Raw genomic sequence first — 14967 nt, forward strand, 5'->3', positions numbered from 1 at the left:
TGACTGACTGTCTGTCTGTCTGACGGACCGTCTGTGTCCTTATTTTCTCTGGTCAGGTAGGTTCACTGCAATGCTTAAAAAAAAATCATATTTCATATCCGGGTTTATAAAAACAGTTACTAATGCGCTATATTTGTGTGTGTTTCTACCCTAGAGTATGTCTGAGAGAAATAAAGAAGGTAATCAATAAATCATTCACTTGAAATCGAGTATGATAAGGCATAATAACAGGATTTGAATATCAACATTTAATGCATAGCCTTACTCTTTGTATAGTGCATTCCATTTTGATATTGGAATTCTGCGTTGACAATGATCAAAATAAATGTGATGAAATGCATTCATTTATTCATTCTTTGTTTCCGTTTGTTACATACAGCTGTTTTGATTGACCTTGTGTTGCCTTTGTACATGTGCGTGCGTGTGTGTGTGTGTGTGTATGTGCGTGACAGGTGTCCCACTGCGGTCCCCCCCGCTACATGGAGCCCCACATCCTGGGCTGGAGGCCTCTCATGCTCTCCATCAGGCTGATGTACTTCCTCTTCCTGAGGCCATCCCTGATGACGTCAATGTGGTAAAAAAGATAAAACATTTCAGCGTCAATTTCAGATGGTAAAAGTTATGTTTTAGCAGATGTTTAAGTGATGCTGTGCCTTTTAATGTTTATTCTTTTCCCCTCTGATATATAGAGACACATTAGCATACTTTTGGATGGTGATACACCAAAAATTAATAACATCACCAACAGTGAACTGTTCCACTGTCCCTTCTGTCAATTCGTGGGTGCAAAATATAAGGTTGACAACCATGTAAAAGGCCATTCGTCACTGAAACACAAAGGTGCTTATCTAAATTATTACACAAATGAATTAATTTGTATTTTTTCACAAGTATGAATCTTACTTCCTTAATTCCTCTCTTACAGAGTTCACAATAATAAAGTGTGGATTGAGTTGTCGGACGGCAACACATTTTCACTGTTGCTATTGTGCAGCAACACTTCTAAATCGAATGCAATTGGCAAGGCACCTGCAAATACACCAGGTGGAGGTGCAAGCTGCAGCCCCTACACAGCTCCCTGTGGCCCCCGCTCAGCTCCCTGTGGCCCCCGCTCTGCTCCCTGTGGCCCCCGCTCAGCTCCCCGTGGCCCCGGCTCGGCTCCCCGTGGCCCCGGCTCAGCTCCCCGTGGCCCCGGCTCAGCTCCCCGTGGCCCCCGCTCAGCTCCCTCAGCTCCCTGTGGCCCCCAATCAGCACACATTGGCTCCTGGAGAAAGTTCCACGGCCACTAAAGCAAGTGAGCTAAATAAATTCTGTTGTCCTCATTGTAAGTTGATGCTAAACAAAAGGAACTTCAAAATACACTGCAGGAGAAAACACACCAACCTCCTTGAGACAATAACGAAGGAAAGATTTTTGGCCTGTCAGTGCATCGATGGTACACATGGTGTGTTTGCAGTGGAAAAATCTTTTTGTGGTCCTGCAACACCCATACATGTCATCAAGAACATTTGGGGGCCAGCACAGAAGATCGTCTGTGAGGTCGACCAGTGTCGATTGAATGGTGACTTTGCTCAGAGGAGCGGGATGTTGCCTTTTGAGTGTCACCACATCCAATCATTATTGTATTGCCCACGCACTGACGGTGAAACCGTGACACTACCAGGTGAGGCCTTGGAAAGAATGGTGGAAAACAAGTGGTTTGGTGAGGAGCGTAAGGCCGGCCTCTTGCGTTGCCAAAAAAATGCTGATGCTGAGGGTGTGCCTCTTTCAGTGCACCTGACTGTAGGTGGCCCACCATCTAAATTTCATGTATCCGTTTATGAAAAAAAGGTTACATACTACAGCAGGTTGGGAAGAGTTATTGTGGCATATGATTCAAAGCAAAACACCTGGCATTGTCCCTGCTCTAAAGCGAGACAATCCTGTATCCATAAAGCTGTTGCTAAATGGCATCTGTTTGTGACAAAGAGGGAGCTTTTTAGGAAGGTGAAGAGCACAGAGGAAGAGACACTTAATCTTACAGAGATCAGCACAGTCCAATACGACAGCGACTCTAAAGAGGACAGTTATCCACCAGATGACAGAGAAATTGCAAGGATGCTTAAATACCTCCTCAACAACAAAAAGATCCCGGCAAATATACCCCAGGCTCTCATAGAGCAGTCGAGAGAGGGGAGAAGAGACGACAGCTTTCCTAAGCACCTTATCCCAAGAGAAAAAAAGTGTGTAGAATGTGAATACACACTCTGTGAACATCTGATTACAGCGAAAGGCAAGATCCTGACAAGCACAGGTGTAGTTGAAGGTTGGTACCATCACAGGTCTTTATATTGTGTTCTTATCAGTTAATGGGTGACATAATTTATATGTACGTGAGAAACAGAAAAAAATGTTTCTACTAATCTCAAATGACATATAAGCAATAATCATGATCTTTGGTTGAACTGTGTTTTTAGGAATATCAACATACAGGAAATCATGCCTGAACTGCGGCATGATTTACAGATACCAGGAGTGGGATGAGGGTATCCACAACTTTGATGACCACATCATCCTGTCTCTGCACTTGTGCCTGATGGTCAGGAATGCACTACAGGTACTCTCTGTCTGTCTGTCTGTCTGTCTGTCTGTCTGTCTGTCTGTCTGTCTGTCTGTCTGTCTGTCTGTGTCTGTGTCTGTGTCTCTCTCTCTCTCTCTCTCTCTCTCTCTCTCTCTCTCTCTCTCTCTCTCTCTCTCTCTCTCTCTCTCTCTCTCTCTCTCTCTCTCTCTCTCTCTCTCTCTCTCTCTCTCTCTCTCTCTCTACATACACACCCATACATACACACACACGGAAAAATGTGTCAGGACTTAAATATGCTTTGCTACCGCAAGCACACTAATAATAAGATATCCTTGCCTGTTCCTCTTTTATTAAAATATATTCATTACAGATCCTTTCTGTAAAATAAATGACGATTGAAGATGCAACACTTACAAAATATATTACTTTTATTTTGAAATGTTATAACATTGGAACCCTCCTGTTATTCATAATTTTCCAGACCCATACAGCTATCAGTAAAGTGATAGAAATTATAGAGACAACGGAAAAGGTGTCCTTTCCAAACAAGGAAAGAGTTCTGCAGGCATACCTCCACTTTGAGGCCCTAACCGACCATGAGTACACGTACAGTTGTGTGTCATGTGGAAACAACCCAGCAGTTGTTGTTATGGACCTCCACAAAAAAGGCGTTTTCAATATGCCAGGTGAGTTATGCTATTATTTCACATATTTTAGCTTCATTGTTTGTGTAGCACCTCATCTGTCTCTGAATTGTGTAAGATCATGTTACCCATGCCCTTGAATAACGCTGCATCAAATGCCGTGTTCGGAGTGTTTTTTTAGGGATTGAGCTATGAATAACAAACTATTGTTTTAACAGTGAGTGACATCCCAAGCCCACCTGAAGGCTATGATGGTAATGTTGACATGGACCATTTCTGGAACACTGTGGCCACAGAAATGCTCAGTCGTGGATTAATTCCATGTAAGTCTTGTCAAAAGACAGAACAGCTAAAGAACAGTTGGAGAGAGAGTAAAGTATAATAAAATGTGTTTAATGTTGTGATTCTCATCACATTTGTTCACAAAGATGGACGGAAGAACCCTTTCGTTGTGCCCCCGAGCTATCATCACTGGGCCCCCTGGATTGGCCCACACACCCGGAGGTCAAATTCTGTGTTGAACACAGAATTTGAAAAATTGCAAAGCCCCAAAGCAGATGGAGATGATAACTTTAATGATGACGAAAAAATGCATGAGGAGCGGCTCACAGATGAGCTTGTGAACTTGAAGGTGAATGAGTTGATGAAATATGCCAAATCCACTTCTTTATGCTAACAAAAAATATGTTTATGCTATATTAACAATATCAACTTCATTGCATTTTCACAACAGGTACAGGAGGTCAGGGCACTGTGCAAACAGTGTGGTGTGGATGATAAGGGGTCCAAGATAGACATGGTTATGAGACTGTCTGACAAAATGTCTAATAGAGTCACCTACAACAAGGTCTTTGAGAAAGTGTGGGGTGCTTCTGGTAAGTGAAATGATATGGAATGTTGAAGATAATTTCACTTTGTTATGCATTGTTGTGTTAAAGAAATGATCATTATGTAGTAGGTTAGCTATACATGCTCCTAATGTCAGTTATTACTTTTTTTTTCTGTTTCACAGGTGGCTGGGCAGTTATCACTTGCCCATGTGGGGTTGTGTTTTCAGTCAAATTCAACCTTAGAGCAGAGAGTCCACGTGACTTTGTGGATCTCTTGCTGTCCTGGAAACACCTCCCCAATGTGGCTGTGTATGATTATGCCAGGGGTCTGGCACTGCATGCCAACCGCAGGCAGCCAGGAATATTTGCCCCTTTTCAGGGAAGGTTACTGGATCCCACCCCAGAGAACGTGAAGCAGGCCTCAGAGGGAAAGGTCCATGTCAACTTGCCTTGGCTGAAATTTCAAAAAAAGCCAGCTGACAAAGATGGTCACCCTCTCACTGGATCCTCACAGCATTTTGCTTTGAACGATGTGTTCCACCAGGGGAACAGCAAAGACCAGTGTGAGGTTCTAAGAAAGCTGGAGCTTGTGCCTGAACTTGCTGGTCTTATTAACAGCCAGTGTGCGGAGCAGCTGTTTTCAGGGATGAGAAAAAACAACTACTTTTTAAATCAGACAACCCCATCAACACACATTTTTCTACAAAGAAACATTCTCCACCATTACAACATGGCAAGGAACCAAAAAATCAAAAATCAGTACAGCAAGATTGTTCCTCCAGATGTTTCATTGCAGTTTGACAGCTATGGAAGGGTTGTCTTAGGTATGGGATTGAATAATTATGCACATTTGTCGTCTTCATCTACTTCAGACAATAAAGTTTGTTGCTATTTTTCCTATAGCTCACTCCCCATCAGCTGCGATGTCAATTGGGTCATATGGGAACGAACAAGAAGACTCTCAAGAGTATGAGTCAGAAGTTGAAATGCAGTGTGACAGCCATGGAATGGTAGTCTTAGGTATGGGATTGAATATTTATGCACATTTGTCGTCTTCATCTACTTTAGACAATAAAGTTTGTTGCATGTTTTTCCTATAGCTCACTCGCAATCAACCGTGATGTCAACTGGGTCATCATGGAAAGAACAAGAGGAGTCTCAAGAGTGTGAGTCATGGCTCTATTTTGCACCTCATTCAAATGAGAAATGTGACATTTCACACTTAATTTCATTTTTCGGTTGCTTTCTACACTAGTAAATGATGACAGTGAGCAGAGACCTCATGGAGACTTCCCTAGTCTCCACAAGTTTTCAGCCCACAGATCATGCTGGGGACAGAAACTCCAAGACAGCCAAGAACAACTGGTAAAGTTAACCATTGTGCCACTGTGGTTATCTATGCATGTCACTCATATAATCATACATTTATAAAGACTTTGTTTTCTTCCACTAGCTGTCTCATGTCTTGGATGAGACCAAAAGTCACACTCAGCACCTTGCAATGGTGAATAACATCATCCTGACCCGCTTTGACTTTTGGACTCTGGGTTTGCAGCGGGACATGGAGGGAACGGTAGGCATAGAGAATGTGCTGTGCTGATATGGTTTATGTAATATTTTTCAAAATCTTCCAATAATTTGTGTTTATGTGTTCTACTAGATCCTGAACTCTTGTCTCAAAATGATTGAGAAGGTAGTGTAGCTCCTGTGAAATATTTAATTCAAAATTATTGGATAGTCTAGTTCAATAGTCAATATATTTTGACAGTAAGAGATTTAGCAAACTTTCTCTGTTATAGAGAGTAGAGAACCTGTTTGCTGCAGACAGCTATGTCATTTCCACTTGGTTCCCACCATCATCGAGGAACGCCATGGATCACCTTCCGGTAATTTGTTTAAAAGTTTTGCTTTATTGAGTGAAGTTTGAGCATTTAATATTCAGCTATTGTTGTCTTTTTACAGGATAATGCAGCCAGTCTACAGTGGATTATTCTCCCAGTGTCCGTACCTGGACATTGGACACTCAGTGTAAATACCTTTTATATTTTCTTCCTTTCTTTTCTTTACACAACAAGTCGCTCATTGCTGATTTTAATGTTTTTCGATAATAATTAAATGCATGTCAGCTCTGTTGGGATTCAAGGAACATTACACAACTCACTGCAACTGGTTATATTTGAATTTGAATATTTAACAGATACTGAGGCCACAGGCTAGGGAGATTTTCTTCCTAGATTCCCTCTGGGGCAGCGGTTGGAGAGATGAGAGTAGAACCAGTCTATTCAGGTTTTTAGGGCACCTCGCATAATCCTTTCTGGACAGTGGTAGTTCTGTTTTAAACCACTTGTCCTCTTGTTTGTTTTAATCGATGGTTCTGTTTTTATTTGATCTAAAAAAATCCATTCCATATTCCAACTACAGTATTTTGATTCCTTAAACAGATGGAAACAGAACTATTTATCTTTTTTGAGACAGGCAGTTCTTTTTAAGCCCGTTATGAAAACTTTTTTATTTGAAGTTCCAACCTCTTCCTTATTCAGTTCAGGCTTTGTTCCAAGCGTTTCTGCATACTTTTCAAACAAAAGTTAATTGAAGTTGAGTTACTTTTATTTACTTTGCTTATTATTTGACAGACACGTTGCTCACAGCCTCTCTTCTGGCCCCTGGAGAGAGCTTGGTGTGAATGATGTCCAGGTAAGACATTACATAATAGCATTTGCTAACTTTTTACTATTTTCTTGCCATACTTTATTAAAATACATTGTTCACACCTCAGGGCCTAACAAAGCAAGGGTGCTCCAACAACTGTGGCGTGTTTGTTTTGATGGTAAGACCTAATCAGTTTGTTATGGCATTGCTGTTGTCTGTACAAATGTTTGCTTGCTACATTAAAACCACATTAATTTGTATTGAAAAAAAATTATCCTTGGGAACACGCCTGACATTATATTAACCAGTACCTCTTGAATTTCAGTACACTCTGTACATTGTAATGGGGGCCAATTGTGATTTCAGCGAGGTATGTGTAAATCGTGACACATTATGTTTAGTGTACAAGGTGTTATTTATTTTTACAACATATTAACATCTTCCTGCATTTCCTTCTTCAAAGGAAAACATGCTGCAAATTAGGAGATGGTGGTGTCTCGAAGTTTGAGCATTTAATATTCAGCTATTGTTGTCTTTTTACAGGATAATGCAGCCAGTCTACAGTGGATTATTCTCCCAGTGTCCGTACCTGGACATTGGACACTCAGTGTAAATACCTTTTATATTTTCTTCCTTTCTTTTCTTTACACAACAAGTCGCTCATTGCTGATTTTAATGTTTTTCGATAATAATTAAATGCATGTCAGCTCTGTTGGGATTCAAGGAACATTACACAACTCACTGCAACTGGTTATATTTGAATTTGAATATTTAACAGATACTGAGGCCACAGGCTAGGGAGATTTTCTTCCTAGATTCCCTCTGGGGCAGCGGTTGGAGAGATGAGAGTAGAACCAGTCTATTCAGGTTTTTAGGGCACCTCGCATAATCCTTTCTGGACAGTGGTAGTTCTGTTTTAAACCACTTGTCCTCTTGTTTGTTTTAATCGATGGTTCTGTTTTTATTTGATCTAAAAAAATCCATTCCATATTCCAACTACAGTATTTTGATTCCTTAAACAGATGGAAACAGAACTATTTATCTTTTTTGAGACAGGCAGTTCTTTTTAAGCCCGTTATGAAAACTTTTTTATTTGAAGTTCCAACCTCTTCCTTATTCAGTTCAGGCTTTGTTCCAAGCGTTTCTGCATACTTTTCAAACAAAAGTTAATTGAAGTTGAGTTACTTTTATTTACTTTGCTTATTATTTGACAGACACGTTGCTCACAGCCTCTCTTCTGGCCCCTGGAGAGAGCTTGGTGTGAATGATGTCCAGGTAAGACATTACATAATAGCATTTGCTAACTTTTTACTATTTTCTTGCCATACTTTATTAAAATACATTGTTCACACCTCAGGGCCTAACAAAGCAAGGGTGCTCCAACAACTGTGGCGTGTTTGTTTTGATGGTAAGACCTAATCAGTTTGTTATGGCATTGCTGTTGTCTGTACAAATGTTTGCTTGCTACATTAAAACCACATTAATTTGTATTGAAAAAAAATTATCCTTGGGAACACGCCTGACATTATATTAACCAGTACCTCTTGAATTTCAGTACACTCTGTACATTGTAATGGGGGCCAATTGTGATTTCAGCGAGGTATGTGTAAATCGTGACACATTATGTTTAGTGTACAAGGTGTTATTTATTTTTACAACATATTAACATCTTCCTGCATTTCCTTCTTCAAAGGAAAACATGCTGCAAATTAGGAGATGGTGGTGTCTCGCTCTCCTGCAGAACTTCCCCATGCCGTAAGAGCCCTGAATATCACACTTTTGAATCAAATGACAAAAAAAACAGTTTTACGCACTGCCAACAGTCCAACATGAATGTTTTCATAGTTACTGTATGTTGTCATAAAATCACTAAGGTCTGAGGAAGACCGATTGCACGACAGGAAACGGCGACGACTGCAAGGAGGGCTACAGGTGAGAGGTCATGTGATTAATTAGTCTTGTAGTCAACTATTGCTAGACTATAGCGTATTCCCTCCACTTATTTAAATTATCTGTTTCACATCTTGCATTGTTATTGTGCCTATAAGAACCGCAATCTGTTTCCTTTCTAGACACTGGGAAATTGACGGACCTGGAAACCGGGAACAGGGTTGCTTGCTATGGGCAAGATACTTGATAATACCTTGATACTTGCCTTTGTCAAACATTTATGGAAGCTTTTTTTTTTTCCTCTTTACAGATCAACATTTTTTGCCTGGGGTGAAAATCAAAATCAAAATCAATCTTCTGTCTTTGGTTTATTTGACATGGCTAATATAATTGAGGGTACGAAATAATATGTGTCTATACTAAAAAAGACATTTGAAATGACAAGTTAAAAGTAGGAATGTCTAAGTCTATCAAATGCATGAACTTCTTTCCATATTAAGTCATCGTGCTGTGCTGTGCTGTATTGATGTTTGAGAATGTGCTGCCGGATCTCCGCCACCAGATGGCGCCCGAGAGGGTAAAACCATGGGTTAAACGTTTAGACCCGCCCACATTTAGCTCCTCCTCGATCTGCGGCTGCAGTCAGGGGCGCTTGGAAGTTTCCTTAGATGTGGGCGGGGTTAAACGTTTAACCCCGCCCACATTTAGCTCCTCCTCGATCTGCAGGCTGCAGTCAGGGGCACTTGCAGAGACTTGATTCAGCTGCAGGACTAAAAAACACCACTAGTCTTCTTCCTAAGAACAGGAGGCAGCCAGATCAACTTGTGACCCGACTGTCCATGCTATTATAGACCATGGTATTTGTCTCGCTTACCAAAAGAAGAGGCCATTACACCAGTTATTCAAAACCTAATGTTGTGTTTCCCTCAACTGCCTACAACCCAGCCAAAAACACTTATGCGCTCTTTCGCTACCATTTCAGTCGCCTGATGTGGCGTAGTCTCTTGCTCTGGATCGTCTCTAGCAAAGCAGCGAGCTCGAGAATCAATGTGACGCAAGGCAGTATCACTCTGAGACACAACGTTTATTCAGATCAACAAAGCATACCTACAGATCGTCCAAGGGATGATAGGTCTAACGAACAGTCGAACAGGGTTGCTGCTGCTACGGGTTCCCTGTTACCAGGGAACCCGTAGCAGGGAACTAAATGGCAGCTGCACGGCCGAATTAGCCCCAAAAAAGTGTAGTAACCCAGAGAACCAGCTACAACATAGTTTTCATCCAAACGAGCCGTCTTTAGCGAACGGTGAATTGCATTGGCTTCTACGAGCAGTCGGCTTTCAGCCGCGAGCTTAGGGACCGTCTGCAAAGTGCAAAACTGAAAACGACAACAATAGTAACATTTCTATAGCGTCGCCATTATTGACTCTAGAGCCCCAAAACTTGTTCCATAGAGGCATGGCACAGGAGGTCTACCATGACTAACGCTACCCTGAACCACCTCCTCAGGATCAGTATTGAGGGGCCTGCAATTGATCAATTTGATTTTGACAAGGCAGTGAGCCGTTGGGGCAGTCTCAGGAACAGACGGCTGCTGTTGTGATTTGTCCTACTTAATAAAAGTTTAGCCAATATTTTTGAAATTTGTCGTGTTTATTTACAGGGTAAAGTTGTACAAGTCTACCAAAAGTTGATAGTATTTTAGTTTTTCAGGATGACCACAAGAGCTAGAATTTCTCTCTAAGATAGCCTCAGAATGTACCATTTAACACGGTACCATTTAACACGGTCACGACTTGAACTGAAACACCGGTCCCCCTCTCCTGTCTTTCCTCGACCTGCTTTTAAAATGGCTCCTCGGCTTTCTCTGCCTCCGGCCAGTGCCGTGTTCCAATACCCGTACTATCCGTACTTACTAGCCAAATTTTGAGTACGTAGTACATTCCAATTCAGATCCGGCGAAAATAAGTATACTTCAAGGACCCGGATGTCGTACTCAAAACGGGCTAATCGTGAAGTGTGGATCGAAGGACACTTTCCGTACTCAACGGCAGCCATCTTAGCTACGTAGCGGAAGAGGCGGAGCCAGGCTGAGCCAAAGTCGGTGCATTTTCCACATTGCCCGCATCAATATTCATTTTGTAGTTTTTAGAGCTTTTTATAGCTGCTAGGCGTAAAGAGTTCACCGTTCAAAGCGGGATGTTTATTGCGGGGGAGGAGACGCGGCGGCAGTCGTGATCGTAATTTCCGGTTAGTGCACCACAGAGTACTCGATTTGGAACAGCACTCACATCTGAAATATGAACGTACTCGTGAATACGGATAGTACGGTATAGTATAGTGCTGGGCGATATATCGATATTTAAAATATATCGATATTTTTTCAAACGCGATATGAAACGAGACCATATCGTCAATATCGATATAATTTAATTTGCGTTGAAATTACAGCACATTTGTTCCAAATAACACCAGTTTCGAACCGCGCCTGCCGCCTGCTATTTCGTAACTCTGCTTATGTCTCTCCCGCTCTGCCTCCGGCTCACACACACAGGGCCCTATTTGAACGGTCTGAAACGCAAGTGGGAAGCGCAAAGCGCAAGTAGCTTTGTGGGCGGTTCTACGGCGCTATCGCTATTTTACAGGCGGATAAATGACGCTTGCGCCGCGGCGCAAGTGTCAAAAGGGTTGGTCTGAAGCAGCCTAATTACCCGTAGGTGTGGTTTGGGCGTGACGTGCAACAAACCAATGAGAGTGCCAGCTCCCATCCCCTTTAAGAGCCATGAGCGCATTTGAATCGGACGAGTTGATATTTTGACAGCGCGTCTGCAGTCTCCGATGAGACAGATGCACATGAATTTGCAAATGGCTTAGTTTATTGCCAAATAATATGGCCTAATTCACACATGGAATAAGGGGTTTTCTTCCACAACTTCAGAAATACTGAGTCCTCAAATAAATTTCGGCAAAGAAAACGTATGATAGGCTATAACATATGATATGCGGTAACTGTGGTTCTATTTAATGATATGGGCCTACGCAATACATTATAAACATTGTTTCTTATCAGTATTGTATGCTATCCTAATATGCATGTGTCCCCGCGGTAATATACATTGCCATTGATTGTATTATGCGTTACGTGTTTAGTTTGCCCAAGTGAAGGAGTTCAAGTACCTCGGGGTCTTGTTCGCGAGTGAGGGAACTATGGAGCGTGAGATTGGCCGGAGAATCGGAGCAGCGGGGGCGGTATTGCGTTCGCTTTACCGCACCGTTGTTACGAAAAGAGAGCTGAGCCGCAAGGCAAAGCTCTCGATCTACCTGTCGATCTTCGTTCCTATCCTCACCTATGGTCATGAGGGTTGGGTGATGACCGAAAGGACGAGATTGCGGGTACAAGCGGCCGAGATGAGTTTTCTCAGAAGGGTGGCTGGCGTCTCCCTTAGGGATAGGGTGAGAAGCTCAGCCATCCGTGAGGAACTCGGATTAGAGCCGCTGCTCCTTTACTTAGAAAGGAGTCAGCTGAGGTGGTTGAGGAATACGTTTTTCAGTTATATGTATGTATGCTCTTACATGAGGATGTGCAAGCGTTTCACATGTAGTATTCATACCAGTTTTTTCAGTAGTGACGGTGAGAGCGTTTCAATAGTGAATGTAAGAGTGTTTCATAGGTATGTGTGCATGAAATTCCAAGGTCAAGGTCGGCATTTAAACCGGAAGGCGGGAACAAAGAGTGCATTTTTGAACAGCCAGAGCGCGCCAATCTGAGCCAACCGTCAAGAGCGAGTAAGAGCGTGACATTACCTCAGTAATCAGACCGTTAATAGTCAGTTATCTCACTTACACCTTATCTCACTTACTACTTACACTAACCGTCAATGGCAGACAATAGCCTTTTAACCGCTGAAGCCGTGTCCTTACTGAGGAACTTACTACAGTCGCCTTCACTTATTAATAACGTAACAAACTCATTAGATACACCTTCTGCCAATTCAATTAATTCGGAAATTATGTCTTTGTAACAACCTGGGTCTAGCAGCAGCAGCATGCAACCCGCACCAGTCAACGGACTACTGAATTATTGTCCCCGTTATGAAGCAAGGGCAACTTTTAGCTCATGGAAAGCTAAACCCAGGCAAAAGTAAGTATAATTGTTTATTTTTTATTGTTTAAGATAACTGTACCGTACCATTAATTTGCATTGTTCTAATATTGGCTAGCCAGCAACGTAAAGGTAATGTTGCTTGTTAGCTATCGTAGCCCGACCTATTAGCCCCCCACTCGCTGGTACACGTTACTTAATATTAATTTCGGTGTCAACCAGGATAACGGATTTTAAGCAACATAAGCTCCAGCCCAAAAGGGGTATTTAAATGGTATGTGTGCAAAACATTACAGTTGTAGAGCGTAATTAAGTGTACTAGATAGCCATTTATTTATGTGTGTACAAACTGTCATGAAACGAACTGCGTGAATTCGATTTTGCGACGTCGAGAACTTGTGAGGGTCATACAGTTTTCAACCGACACCGATATCTCTCTTCCTCTTTAAATTGAGGTTTACCCGCTTATCACAGGTGACAACTATTACAATTTGTAATAGCTTGGGGCTAATAGGTGTATTTACGATAGCATATTTGTGGGAAGATAGCACTAACGTGGGCTCGTCTGACGTGTTGTTTTTCATAGAGTCAGACAGAAAACCCCGTACCACAGGACGTTCAACAAGGACGTTATTTTGCTGCTCAGTCCCTCAGACGACATAGTCGTCAAGCAGCGGAGGAAACAGCAATTGTACAAAAGAGGGCATATATTAAATGCTTTCGAGTTCGATAAATCCTGGGACCATGGGGCAGTTCTCCGGGAAATACGTAACGCTTTTAAGCAGAAAATTCCCGAAGATGTGAGGTATGTAGCGTTAACATTATAGCAGAGCCAGTCAGACTCCAATTCACTGTAGTCTGTATTCGGAGACCTTTACTTATCTAATTAAACGATAATGTTTTTTCCAAGAAGGACAAATGCCCTTAAGGTATAGCTGTATACAATACATACATACATCCTAGTAAGTAGAAGTGCTCCAAAATAAACTTTCTTGTTAGCACACATACATTTTTAGAGCCATATACCCCAAAAGGGGAGCACGGTAGAGCCCTGGTTTAAGACATCTAAACAGAATTACTTTATAATTAATACATTCATTATTAGACTATTTAGTTAATTCCACCAAAAACATTACAACATTACACAAGATTGTATGGATCTCCTTGCATACATTCTAGAAGTGTCTTCAACATTCAAAATGGCTAATCACTGATATGTACTCAATTGGTTTGCGCACAGCTTTGAACTACTGATGGCCTGTGGCAACAAGCTGATTGCACCAATGTTGAGGGATGGCCAGCAACTCGATGCCAGTTTAATACATAAAATTCTGAAATTAAAGGCTCTATATGTGAGGCCCTCCCGACAACTTGAGGTATGTATAAAGGTGTTATCTGTAACTTCTGAGTTTGAAAGTAACCTAATTGTGCATGTACTGTAATTATTTTCGAAAGTTGCATATAGGCTATAACTTAAAACCAATCCGACATGCTGAATTTTTTACTGCTGGTTTAGTGAAGTACCCAACAACAGACAAGCAATAAGATCTTCGAAATATATCGTTCTTTCACAAGTTAATACATTGCACAAAATGTATGAAAACCACTACAGCATCTTTGTTTGAGGTACTGTAGGCTAGTTGATAGAATGACTATGGGATATTAACTGCAATCAATTCTATCCCGTTTTAAGCCTGAAAATTCTGATACAAGTTGCTGCGAAGAGGAGGAGGAGGACGTAGAGATGGTGCGGTCAGTCGCCACCAGAGCAAGCGGTCTATTCAACCCTGGCAGGGATCAGCTGGACCACCCCACCATGTCGGCGACAAGCAGCCTGGCACCGGCGAGCACCGTGGCCAGCAGCCTTGTTCATGACAGTACCCCACAATCGACCACCACAAGTACCGATTACAGAGCCTACCTTTCGGGTATCGATCTGTCATCTGATGAAGATGGAGATGAGGATCTGTATACTGCCTTATCGGCCAGCATGGAAGACCAGATGTGAGTATTGAAATATTGCCTTTTATCAAACAAAATGTTAGGTAACACTTTAGTTTGATAGTCCACTATTGAAACTCAACAAGCCATCAGTAGATATGCAGTTACATGTCAACAGTGAATGAGTTGACATTCAACCGAACTATCTCAACTGATAAGCAACATGTATTCAACTAACTGTAAGTTAACTATAAGTTGCACTATTAGTAGATGGTTAGTTGATATTTGACAGAGCTTGTTCAACAGATAAGAAACATGGATTCAACTAACTGTCTGTTACTATAAGTTGCG

The 14967-nt window shown here is 41.8% G+C and overlaps 1 protein-coding gene across 1 annotated transcript; it reads left to right on the top strand.

Moving 5' to 3' along the window:
- Positions 1 to 479: 479 nt before the first annotated feature.
- LOC130387964 (uncharacterized) lies at positions 480 to 5007 on the top strand. Its single transcript, XM_056597259.1, has 9 exons — positions 480 to 574; positions 1138 to 1294; positions 1330 to 2305; positions 2457 to 2596; positions 3042 to 3246; positions 3423 to 3527; positions 3633 to 3835; positions 3938 to 4079; positions 4217 to 5007. The coding sequence occupies exons 1-9, from the start codon at positions 480 to 482 to the stop codon at positions 5005 to 5007; spliced, it is 2814 nt and encodes a 937-aa protein (XP_056453234.1).
- The last annotated feature ends 9960 nt before the right edge of the window (positions 5008 to 14967 follow it).

This window comes from Gadus chalcogrammus, chromosome 8, assembly GCF_026213295.1.
Source record: "Gadus chalcogrammus isolate NIFS_2021 chromosome 8, NIFS_Gcha_1.0, whole genome shotgun sequence".
NCBI lineage: Eukaryota > Metazoa > Chordata > Actinopteri > Gadiformes > Gadidae > Gadus > Gadus chalcogrammus.

Excerpts from the sequence above, each read along its gene's own strand:
- LOC130387964 (XM_056597259.1), top strand. The coding sequence starts at position 480 with ATGGAGCCCCACATCCTGGGCTGGAGGCCTCTCATGCTCTCCATCAGG. Across the intron at positions 2,306-2,456 it reads AAGCACAGGTGTAGTTGAAG|GAATATCAACATACAGGAAA; the intron begins GTTGGTACCATC and ends CTGTGTTTTTAG. Across the intron at positions 4,080-4,216 it reads GAAAGTGTGGGGTGCTTCTG|GTGGCTGGGCAGTTATCACT; the intron begins GTAAGTGAAATG and ends TCTGTTTCACAG.